Source organism: Geotrypetes seraphini, chromosome 13 (genome assembly GCF_902459505.1).
Source record: "Geotrypetes seraphini chromosome 13, aGeoSer1.1, whole genome shotgun sequence".
Taxonomy (NCBI): Eukaryota; Metazoa; Chordata; class Amphibia; order Gymnophiona; family Dermophiidae; genus Geotrypetes; species Geotrypetes seraphini.
Genome location: NC_047096.1, coordinates 69,165,818 through 69,178,061, shown reverse-complemented (window position 1 = coordinate 69,178,061; position 12,244 = coordinate 69,165,818). Strand labels below are relative to the sequence as shown.

General features: G+C 41.6%; 1 protein-coding gene across 1 annotated transcript in view; it reads left to right on the top strand.

The window, feature by feature from the left end:
• ACE (angiotensin I converting enzyme) overlaps nucleotides 1-12,040 on the top strand; it is a 103,103-nt gene extending 91,063 nt beyond the window's left edge. Inside the window, exons 22-25 of the mRNA XM_033919050.1 lie at nucleotides 1,802-1,900; nucleotides 3,808-3,930; nucleotides 5,648-5,829; nucleotides 11,653-12,040. Of these exons, the coding sequence (XP_033774941.1) occupies nucleotides 1,802-1,900; nucleotides 3,808-3,930; nucleotides 5,648-5,829; nucleotides 11,653-11,852 (604 nt within the window). The 3' untranslated portion in view covers nucleotides 11,853-12,040. The remainder of the gene's footprint in view (nucleotides 1-1,801; nucleotides 1,901-3,807; nucleotides 3,931-5,647; nucleotides 5,830-11,652) is intronic.
• Nucleotides 12,041-12,244: the final 204 nt, after the last annotated feature.

Sequence of the window (12,244 nt, the reverse complement as noted above, 5' to 3'; positions counted from 1 at the left end):
GCAATTAGCACATAAATCACATAACCTTTGGCGTAGTAAGGATGAACAGCGCCTGGGGCAGTGGTGCCCCTTCCCCCGCCCGTGCCTCTTTCCCTGTACCTTTTTAACTTATCTGGCATGAGCAGCATGCCCACATTGGTGTTGGTTTGCCTTTTGACATCACTTGCTAGGAGCAGGTCCCGGAAGTGACATGAGAGAGAGCGCCAATGCCAACATGGGTAGCAACCTCACACCGAAAAAGTAAAAAAGGTATGGGGGAAGGCAAGGGATGCAGCAAGGAGAGGAGCGGGAGTGGGGGGGGGGTGGGGCAGACAGGAAGAGGGGTGCCAACGCGCTGTTTGGAAGACGGCACTCGGGACAGACCACCCCGCCCCCCACCCCCACCCCTCTTACTATGCCACTGCACATAACATGTATACAATCAATAAATTACAAAAATAAATAGCATTCAAACAATGTTGTAATTTTAGTCCCCACTCTCCCCATTTCATATGTGGTTCCTCTAAGAAGCAGTTTCTGTCGCCTGTATCTCTACCATTAAGGTTGGTTCATCAATACTGCAGTTTCATCCAGGTTAATGTTGGTAGCACCTAGGGAAATGTTTAAGAAATATCTTTTTGAAGTTATGGGGGTTTTGGAAGATTCGTTACCCCCTCAATCACGAGTCTATATCTACCTAATAAAAATCAACCACCAAAAAGGTCTTTGGACCAAAGATTATTGAATGTATTGGAGTTATTGGAGAAATCTGATAAAGAGGCAGCAGAACTAAGTACTTTGATTATATCAGCAGTTCTTTCTATTGACAAAGTTTGGTTGTTAAAATTATTCTTTAAAAATAGGCAGAAAGAATTCATAGGATTTAAAATACAGATGTTCCCTGATCTATCATAGGAGACCCAAAAGCATCGCCGTGAATTTCTTTTGTTGAAACCAGGTGTTCTATCTTTAGGTGCTTCTTTTTATTTGCGACATCCCTGTAAATGTATAGTGCATCACCGTACAGTTAAATATGTTTTCTTTGAGCCTAATCAATTGACTTCTTTTATAGCGTTATCTCGTTTGGAGGCAGAAAAATCTTAAGCCCTAGGATTATTATGGAATAACTCCTGCACTCAAGTCTTATAGTCATTTCTATGTATAAGGATGTACATTATGTTCAATTCTCTTCTCTTGTTCTCGCTAAAAGAATACCTTGGATCTTATAATTTGAGGACTTGAGCATATTAGCTATAAATTATCTTTGTGTTATGTATGATTTTCTTGATGTACATTAAGCTAATTTTGCTTTTTGTACAAGTTTTTCTTGGTTGTTTGATTTGAAAATCAATAAATATAATTAAAAGAAAAAAAAAAGAAACCCCCCCTTTACAAAACCTTAGTGCGGTTTTTAGCATCGGCTGTGGCGGTAATAACTCTGACCCTCATATATGTATAATAAAGGCTTCTTACAGGATTCCTGGTTTTTACCTGTCCCATGTTCCAAAAATGAACTTATACGTGTGGGAGCAGAAGGACAAGTTAGACATTCTGATTTATAACTGATCGGTCATATTTTACATTCAAATAAGGAAATAGAAATAGGAGACAAAGAAATATGTAATTAGAACAATTAATGGACTTTCCCTTCTGAGCAGTTAATGACTTGACTAATGAACTCCTTTTTTTTTCCAGATATCAGCTCAAGCCTGGATGGAGAGCACATTGCTCTAGAGACTTCTGTAGCAGGCACATCATTAATCCTACCGGTACACACTGCTGCCCAGATCAATAAGGCTTCTTTTTGTTTCTATCTGTGCAGGTTGAAGTACCAGGGACTGTGTCCACCTGTGCTGAGATCTGAAGATGATTTTGATCCAGGTGCAAAGTTCCATATTCCTGCCAACGTGCCCTATGTCAGGTAAGGATTGTCAATTGGCTATTTTCTTGCCAAAATGTCCAAGTGCTGATTTTCAAAATTGGTTTTCTAGACATCTTAGAGACATAGAAACATGATGGCAGATAAAGGCCAAATGGCCCATCAAGTCTGCCCAACCACAGTAATCATGATCTCTTTCTCTCTCTGAGAGATCCCATGTGCCTATCCCAGGTTCTTTTGAATTAAGATACTGTCTCTGCCTCCACCATCTCTACTGGGAGACTGTTCCACACATCTACCACCCTTTCTGTAAAAAAGTATTTCCTTGGATTACTCCGGAGCCTATCACCTCTTAACTTCATCCTATGCTCTCTCATTCCAGAGCTTCCTTTCAAATGAAAGAGACTCGATTCATGCATGTTAGACTTTTTTTTTCTTCTGAGTATCCAAAGCTCAAGGGGGCATGTTGTGGGTAGGCTTTGGGTGTGATAATCGAACACTTCCCAAGACGTTTAGGACATCATGTAGATGTCCAGACCTAAACCTGTTTTAGAAACGTCTAAGTTCCACAAAGGTAACCAAACTGACTAGATGACCACTGGAGGGATTAAGTCATGACCCCCCCCCCCCAACACACACACACACACACACATACTCCTCCAGTGATCACTGACCCCCTCTCACCCCCCATATATCTGCATAAAACAGTAAAAACCTGTCTCTAAAACAGTAGCATCTGGTATGGGAAACCCTAGTAGAGCAAAAGCAGGTGTCTGGCATAACCTGGTGAGTGGTGTAGTAAACCAAATAGAGGGATACCAGAAATTGGAAGGATTATACAAGACTAAATTATACCTTCTGGTGGAATTCTGTATGTCATATATATAAGATGGAAAGAATTATTGCTTTACAGAAAGGAAATTATACTAATTTTAAAAAGGCTTGGGGGCCATTGATTGTATATTCGAATGATTAGACATCTTTATGTATAAGAAGTATTATTAATGAAGGGTGGGGGTATGCAGTATGTGATTTGATTGAGTTCATTGTTGTTGTGGGGAGGGAGGGGGGTATTTATGTACTTAAGACATTATTGGACAAGATTTTCAAGTGAGTTAATTGAATTATTTGTTATAATATTGTACACTTGTTGAAAGATTTGAAAATGAATAAAGATTTGGAAAAAAAACCCACAAATAGAGGGAGTCCAGGCCCACATCCTAATCTACCCACTACATTTATGATGAGCCCTCCAAAATCCTGCCATATAGATGACACCTGCAGCCATAAGGGCTATTGGGGTGGTAGACAGGTGGGTATAGTGGGTTTGAGGGAGTGTTTGAGGGCTCACCATACATTATAAGGGGGTTATGGTGAAATGTGTACCTGACACCCTTATGTGAAGTTCACAGCAATGCCCACTAAGGTGCCCCACTGCTCTGCTGGTATGTCTGTGTGGCCAGTGTAGTATAAATGGTGGTCCCTCCTATGTCCAAATGGCTTGGGCTTAGACGTTTTGAACTTGGATGTTCTTGTGGTAAAAAATTGCCAAAAAAGTTAGGCATCCTAAGGTTGGATGTCCTGACAGCCAAATAGGTGATTTAAAAAAAAAAAAAAAAAAGATGGACATCTAGGGGTTTTGAAAATGGACATTTTTGGCATCCAAATTTTGGACGTATTTCTCAGGATGTCCAAATTGGACTTAGATGCACTATCGAGAATGCTCCTCCATGTCATCATTTCCTTAATCATTCCATGTTTTGAATCACTCTTAACAGCTTATAACAGGGCAGCCATCTCTTGCATCTATGTACCATGGTTTACATTCTTTCTTAATGGTGAAACAGATTGTAAGCAAATGAATTTTGCTGGCTGAAACAAAAAGCACTTTAGAGAAAAAGGTGGCTTGTAAATTGGTGCACATGGTCTGGTCTATTTTTCCTTTGCAGATACTTTGTGAGTTTTGTGATCCAGTTTCAGTTCCATGAGGCCCTCTGCAAAGCAGCCAATCAACAGGGGCCTCTGCACAAATGTGACATTTATCAATCGACAAATGCTGGGAAGCTCCTTGCGTGAGTACAGTTTCAGAGACATTAGAGCAAAATGAGCACTATACTGAACAGCTGTAGTTCTGGGATTCTCTAGCAATCCCTGTTGTTGGCTGCTGTATATACTCGAATATAAACAGATCCGAATATAAACCGAGGTTACCTTTGGGGAGGTGTTAATATTCAAGTGCAGTGCTCTGCCCTCCAAGGCTCTGCTTCCACCCCCATCCTTCCCCTGCCCTGCCAGGCTCTGCATCCAACCTCTCCCTTATTTCCTCACCTGCTATGCTAGTCTCTCCACCCAATCTCCCTCCTTCCCTGCACTGCCAGGCTCTGCATCCATCCCCCTCCCTCACTCCCTTTCTTGCTGGTCTCTGTACCAAGCCCCCCTCCTTCCTGCCCTGTCAGGTTCTGTCCCCTGTCCCCCCTTCCTCCCGATGGGCCTCCACCGGGCATGGGCAGGAGCGAAGGAAGGTCACGCCCACCGCAGTTTGCCACTGGACCACCAGGGACTTAACAGGTACCTGGATTGGCCACCATGAGAACGGGCTACTGGGCTTGATGGACCATTGGTCTGACCCAGTAAGGCTATTCTTATTTTCTTATATTCTTAGCATGAGGGCGCGGAAGGAGCAGGAGGGTTGGTGTGAAATGGTGGAGGGGGGCACCTCCCCAGGCACCTGCTACCCTCCCTATGCCACTGTTTCAACACATATGCAGGCTGGAAAGGAATTCCAAAGACGTGGTCCACAATAGGAGAAGGTGGATTCCTTATGGTCATTCAGAATGAGTAAAGTAAACAGATGTATGGATGCTCTTGAAATAATGTCTTTCTTTTACATGGTGTGCAGCAGAAGTTACACATAAGAGGCCATTCTAAAAGGAGCCATGTAAAACCAGTGACAAAGTAGCTGTATAGACATCTGTCTTGTAGCCATGTATGTTTGTGTGTGAACACACACGCATGTAAATGATAATAGCTAAGCGCTATTTTCCTCCTTTCCTTTATAAAGTGGGCTTCAATAGGTGGGCTTCCAGTTCTATAAAGGACGCCCAAATGTGAATCAGATGCTGAGCATAAATTCCATTATGGCATCTGGGTTCACATTTGCCCACCAATATGGCCCATGCCCCACGCCCCACCCATGCTCTACTTGTGTATACGCCCTCCCCCCTCCCTTTCTGCTGCACGATAAGCTTAAAGAATAATGTTTAGTGCCCAACTGGTAGTTATGCACATGATGCTACATTGACATGTATAAGTGCTAGTATTTTTATAATCTTAGTACATAAATGGTGCTTACATTTAGATGATAAGATTAGAGAATTAGGGAGATGATGTACGAGAGGCTGCTGAAGAGTTCTCAGCCCAACCAACAAAGTTGGGAAAGTCTCCATCAAAGGTTGTACAAGTAGTCAGGCGATTTTCCACTTTTTTCATTCCATATTTTTCCAACAGAATGAAAAAAGTGGAAAATCGGTGGACTAAGTGTATAGCCCTCAACGGAGACTGCCTCAACTTTGTTGGTTGGACTGAGAACTTTTCAGCAGCCCCTCATATATTCTTCATAAAATGAAGAGAATGCATATTAAATATACATTGGATATGCCTCCCTCAAAAAGTCCAGGAATTGATATAATAGTCTGTTACTCATTGCAATGTTTTGTTCATCTGTGTATGGGAAAGCATGAAGAGTGGAGTAGATAGAGCAGTGACTAAAAGGACAGTTTTCTTCCACAGGGATGCCATGAAGCTTGGCTCCAGCAAACCTTGGCCAGAAGCCATGCAGATGATTACAGGCCAACCCAACATGTCTGCTAAGGCACTAATGAAATACTTTGAGCCCTTGACAAACTGGTTGATAGATGAGAACCAAAGAAACAAGGAGATGATAGGTTGGCCTGAGTACAACTGGAGCCCAGGTTGGTGCATGCTTGGGGATAGAATCATGGTCTGATGGGGGTAGACACATCATGCTGGGGCATAACAATGACATAGATTCAGCTACTAGTCTTCTGGCTGGACCTTGTTTGCCAGTAATCAGCTTGACTACATTTGTCTACAGCAGGGGTTCTCAACCCAATCCTTGGGATACACTTAGCCGGTCATGTTTTCAGGATATACGCAGTTAAAATGTTGTTTGCAAATCTAACTCATGTGTATTCATCGTGGCTATCCTGAAAATCTTACTGGATAGGTGTTTCCTGAGGAATGGGTTGAGAACCTCTGGTCTAGAGCCACGTTAAAAGGGAAGGAGTCCAATCTTCATGGATGTTCTCGAAGGCTTGAGTTGTGTGGGATCACGAAATAATGCGCAGAAGCTGAATGGCTCAATATATTGCTCATCCAGGAGGGGCTGAGTCTAGTTTCTCTAAAGTTGATGTGAAGAAGTACTTTAGTGGTTAGAGCAGTGGATGAGAAACAGGGAAACCAGATTGATTATTGCTGTTGTCTGGGTCTCATCGTGTCTGGGTTGGTAGAACCGAAGTTTCAGCAATCATGCTGTGGCTTTCTTCAGAAATGTCCGTTCTACCTACCCAGAGGTGGCGAGATCCGAACAGCAACAACAATCGCAACACCAGCTGTGAAAGCCTAAGAGAACAGAGAAATCAGAGTTCAAATCCTGCTGAATTTCCTTGTGACTTTGAATAAGTCATTTAATCCTCCTGTGCCTCCGGTACAAACTTAGATTGTAAGCCATCTGGGGATAAGGAAATGTCTAGATGTAAGTTATGAGCCTGAAAAGATGCGAGCTAAATCGAAAAATTTAATTCTTCATGAATCATGCCTGTTACCAGTCTAGCACCAGGGAAAACTACTTAACTAGCAGCTGGAAACAAGGAGGGAACAGTAATAAAATCTATAAGGTCACACTGATGGAAACATCTCAGGCTGGCTCATTAACCCCAAATCAGCAGAGCTGTAAGTGCTACATGCAGGTTTCCAAGGAGTGAGAACCCTAGAGCCCTTAGGGCAGGGGTGCCCACACTTTTTTGACTCGTGAGCTACTTTTAAAATGACCAAGTCAAAATGATCTACCAACAATAAAATTTTAAAAAAACACAACGCACACTGTACGCATAGAATTGTTAATTATCATTCCTATTCCGGGGTTTTTTCAAAGAGGTCAAAGCAGATGACTCTATGCACTGTCACCTCAGTAACAACCATACAAAAATAGACAAATACCCACCCCCTCCCTTTTTACTAAACCACAATAGCAGTTTATAGCGCAGGGAGCTGCGCTGAATGCCCAGCGCTGCTCTCGACGCTCATAGGCTCCCTGCGGTAAAAACCACTATTTCAGTTTAGTAAAAGGGGACCATATTGTAAAATATAGACAGCAAATATAAATTCAGACACATTTTGATCACTAAATTTAAAATAAAATAATTTTTCCTACCTTGTCTAGTGATTTCCTGAGTCTCTGGTTGCACTTTCTTCTTCTGACTGTGCATCCAATCTTTCTTTCAGCCTGTATGCTTCCTCTCCTCCACACCTCATTCCCTCCCCCAACTTTTTCTTCCTCTCTCCCTGACCTTTCTTTCTTTCTCTCTTCATGCCCCCTTTCTTTTTTTCTGTTTCTCTTCTTTCCTTCTGTTTCCCTGTCTGCCCCCTTTCTTTCTTTCTCCCTGCCCTTACCCAAGCCACTGCCGCTGACATCGGGGAACAGGACCCAAACGCCACCAATGGATAACGCCGACGAAGCCCCATGCTCTCTCTGCTTCGGGCCGATCAATCTTCCTCTCCCCGACGTCAATTCTGCCGTCGGAGAGGAAGTTCCGCCCAGCCAGGCAGCGATTGGCTGGCCCGAACTTCCTCTCCGACGGCAGAATTGACGTCGGGGAGAGGAAGATTGATCGGCCCGATAGATCGCCAAGGCAAAGTGAGTCCTGGATGATCGACTCACTTTGCCTTGGTGAGCTACCGGTCGATCGTGATCGACCTATCGGGCACCCCTGCCTTAGGTTTGACAGGAAAGTCCCATATAAAGACAAATTAAAAAAAAAACCTAACAACCTTATTATGCATGCTTCAAAAACATGAGGCTTCAAAAGAGTAGATTGGTTGGTTGTCTATAAACAGCATCTAAATTGGATTGGGCCTAGAAAAATGGCGCCAGCTGTGTCAATCACATTTAGGCGCCATTTACAGAATTGTGGCTAGTGGCGTCTATGTAAAAACTTAGGCGCCTGAAATGTAGGCCAGCACTTCAGACGCCTAAGTTTTGAAGAATCATGGTAAGTGGCGCCTAAATCATGATTTGCCCATAGGAACGCCCACTTAGGCCTTAGGCGTCGCAAATGCCATGTGATATCTGCCTATTTTTTTTTTTATAGAATCAGATAGGTGCCTATTGCCCAATTACTTTTTATTTTAGCCTATTAAGGTTATTTTTTTATTTTAGCCTATTAAGGTTATTTTGCCCATTAAGTTAGATGCCCTTTATAGAATCAGCCCCATACTCCACATTTTATAAAGCTGGGCCCCCCCACTTTATACTTAGCATGCAAAATTGCATATACGATTTATAGAATAAGGTCAGATGCACATGCAACATAATTCAATAATGGGCTGTTAATTTGAGTTAATTGGCTGTAATTGGCCTTAATTGGTGCTAACAATTGCTGGTTACGTTCGCAACTTCTCTTAGTTACTATGTTATAAGATGCACACTCAAATCTCAGAGCATACAACTTCAAGTGTGGTATGGACATGGAAGGGGCACGGTTTAGGAACGTGTTAGGCAGTTAGGGGCACATGTTAGAGTACTATCATTTATGCGCCTACTGTTGGGTGTGAGCATTGACACCAACCTTTGATCTGGCATACACTTAGATAAGGACTTGTACTAGTATTCGGGGGGTTTTTTTGGTTTTTTTTTTTTTAATTTTTTTATTTCTATTATTCAAAAAAATTTTACAAGAATACATCTTGTTACATTAAATACAGGAAAGAAAAACAATGCAGAAGTATTACAGATTCATACTTATAAAAAATAAATTTTTCCTTTCTTAGACCACCATAAGTATTCGTTTTTTTAATATATTCTTTATTCATTTTTACAACTTTCAATAAGTGCACTGTATACTTTAACAACACTTAATATTCCATCAAAAACTAATATACATCAAATATTCCCCCTCTTGTACCATGAATTGAATTTTAGACAAGAAACATAGCATATCCCTCCTCCTCCCCCTCCACCCTGGACGTGTATAAATAAAGGGGAAACCCCCCCCCCAAAAAAAAAAACCCTCCAATATTCATTCTGTACAATATTTTGTTAATGGCTCCAAACATCTTTAAACTTATTAAAATGCCCCCGCTGTATAGCAATTACTCGTTCCATTTTAAAGATGTGGCACAACAAACTCCACCAAAAATTATAGCTCAACCTATCCCAGTTTTTCCAATTTGTCGTAATTTGCTGTATAGCAACCCCTGTCATAATAAGCAAAAGTTTGTTATTTTTAGAAGATATTTGGCTCTTAGCTCTCATTGATGTACCCAATAATACAGTATCATATGATAGTGCCACCGGATTTTCTAGTAAATTGTTTACTTGTCCCCAAATGGACTTCCAAAAGTTAAGTATCATTGTACAATAGAATAGCAAATGATCTAATGTCCCTGCTTCAAGATGGCAATGCCAGCATCTATTAGACTTAGAGCTATCTAATTTTTGTAAACGAACTGGGGTCCAAAATGCTCTATGTAGTAAGAAAAACCATGTTTGTCTCATAGATGCAGACACCGTACATCTCATCCTCCAAGCCCAAATTCCTGGCCATTGAGACGCAGAAATTTGATGCTTTATCTCAATGCTCCAAATGTCCCGAAGGCTAGTTTTTGGTTTCTTATTTCAAAATCCAGATATTAATTTATACCACTGAGCGGCCTGATGACCCAGGAAGTCCGCCTGAAAACATAAGACCGGCAAGCTATACTGATTTTCAAGATTTTTCCATTCAGGGAACCCCTCCTAAATAGCCTGCTTCAATTGCAACCATTTAAAACTTTGTGATTTATGAAGACCAAATTTGTGTTGCAATTTTGAAAAATCAAGCAGTTTACCACCTGAAATAACATCCTCCATAGTGCATATACTTGCCTTCATCCATTGCTTCCATATGACCTTAAATCCACCAATTTGTATCTTGGAGTTCAGCCATAGGGACTGACAGACTGATTTATGAATTGAAATTGGTGATAAATTATTTACGTATTTTAGTGTCTGCCATGTGTCTAATAAAATTCTATGGTCCTTATATAACCTAGGAAACTTGATACTTAGAACATGACTTAGCCTCACGGGTGATATATGCTTGAGTACCTGATTGTAAAAACCGCTTAGATAACCTTGATAGGCGGTATATAAAATCCTAATAAAACTTGAAACTTGAAACTTGATATAAGTTGCCATTCCAACCATAACCAATCCGGAAGATTCTCCATGAGCTCAGGGAGGACCCAGTACATACCTTGACGCATTATATAGGCTTGATGGTACCTATAGAAATTGGGAAAATTTACCCCATCCTCCACAATTGGTTTATATTAGTATTCTTAGATAAGGACTTATACTAGTATTCTATAATAGTAGGTCCATATGGAATGCCATTGAAGAATTTGTTCTCAGTACGTTTCATCCCGGCAATCAGCGCTATTTCTTGAATCCCCCCCCACCCCCACCCATAATACAAGGTGAGGAAGAGGAAGTGAATTTCTAAAAGATATGAAATCACTTTGGATTCAAAAATACTGAAATAGAGTGGGTTCTCTGAAGAAGTCAGTCTGGCAAGACGCGTCAGAACCCGGAGGATTTGGAATTCTCATTAGGATAAGTGCTGCCTTAAATATTTGGTGACAACTGCCGTGAATTAAGGATCTGTTTGGGCCACAAAGAGTGATAATTAAGTGCAGTAATTGAGAAAAAAAGGCACAGCTTTCGGGGTGTTACCCCCGCGTGTGATCTTTTTACCAGAAAATGGTTCTGAGCACTTTTTAACACTTGAAAATGTGGCATTGTTAAGGTAAATGCTGGGTGTTTTGGAGTTTTGATTCATTTATAGTAACAGTAGCTACCTATTATCTTTGTTACCAGAGTCCCTTCTTTTCTTCATCTTTGCTTGCTCCCCCTTGCTTCTCTTCCTTCATATTGGTTGACCTGATGTGTTTTGTTTTGGGTTTTAGTCCTGTTGTCATTCTCCAAATGAGTCCTGTTCAGCCACTACCCTCTTTTCCTTCCTTTCCCTCTCTCCAACATGAACTTGTGTCATTACCATGTTCTTCTGTCTTGTCACTCACTCATGTTTTCTGAGCACATCAGACTAATCAAAAAGGTCCCGATTCCAGTCATCCAACATTTGATTCACTGGCAATTCTCAAGCTCAGGCACTGCATGACTGACGGGGGTCCTGGAGGAAATCTTTCCTCTTGCATACTTTCCAAACCTTTCTACTGGCATTAGAGATTGGGCATGTAGATACACATTCACTGCTATGTCAGCAATCCATGGGAGAATGGGATCAGTGCGGAGGCCCCTTAAAGAAACATAGAATATGGATCTAAAGGGCCCCCTCTGATTTTCCAGACTCACCTCCCAGCTGATCTTTGGTTTTCTGTTCATTTCTTCACAACCAGAGATCTTCTGCATCTTCTGGAAGACTGTTCCATGCATCCACCACACTTCTTATAAAGAAATATTTGAAATAATTGAAACCAGTTCTTTTCTTTCCCAGCCGCCCAAGAGCAGCCTGTGGCCAAAGCCAGTTTCCTGGGGATGTCTCTCGAAGAAAGTCAAGCTGCGGCCGGCCAGTGGATTCTTCTGGTTTTGGGGATTATCCTTGTCATCATCATCATTGTGTTGGCAGTCAAATTTATCTCCGTAAAACGGAAAGCTAAAAAGTCAGCATCAGAAATGGAGCTGAAGAAGTACTAAGTGCCTTCTCAGGGCACAAGCGAGGGAGCTGAGGAGCAGTGGCACAGAATTGTGCCTTGGTGCTCACACGTGGTATGAGGGGCTCAGTACAGAGCCACACGTGTATTAACAATCCAAGCCTCTTTCTTTTAATCAGGTTCAGAAGGAAAAAAAAAAAACCCTTTGTCTATGCAAGATCCCTCCGTCAATGTTGATTATTTATTTGCAAAATTCTTGCACTGGTGGAAAATCATAACAGAAATTGGTTTGCAATCTCAGGGTGCCAGGTAGGGGTAGCATGTGGGGCATTAGTTTCCAACTAATCACTGTCTTCGTCAATTCCCTGATTTGACCCAGGAAAGCTACTACAAGAGAAATGTGTGTTTTTAATAATTTGGTCGATGGACGAAACA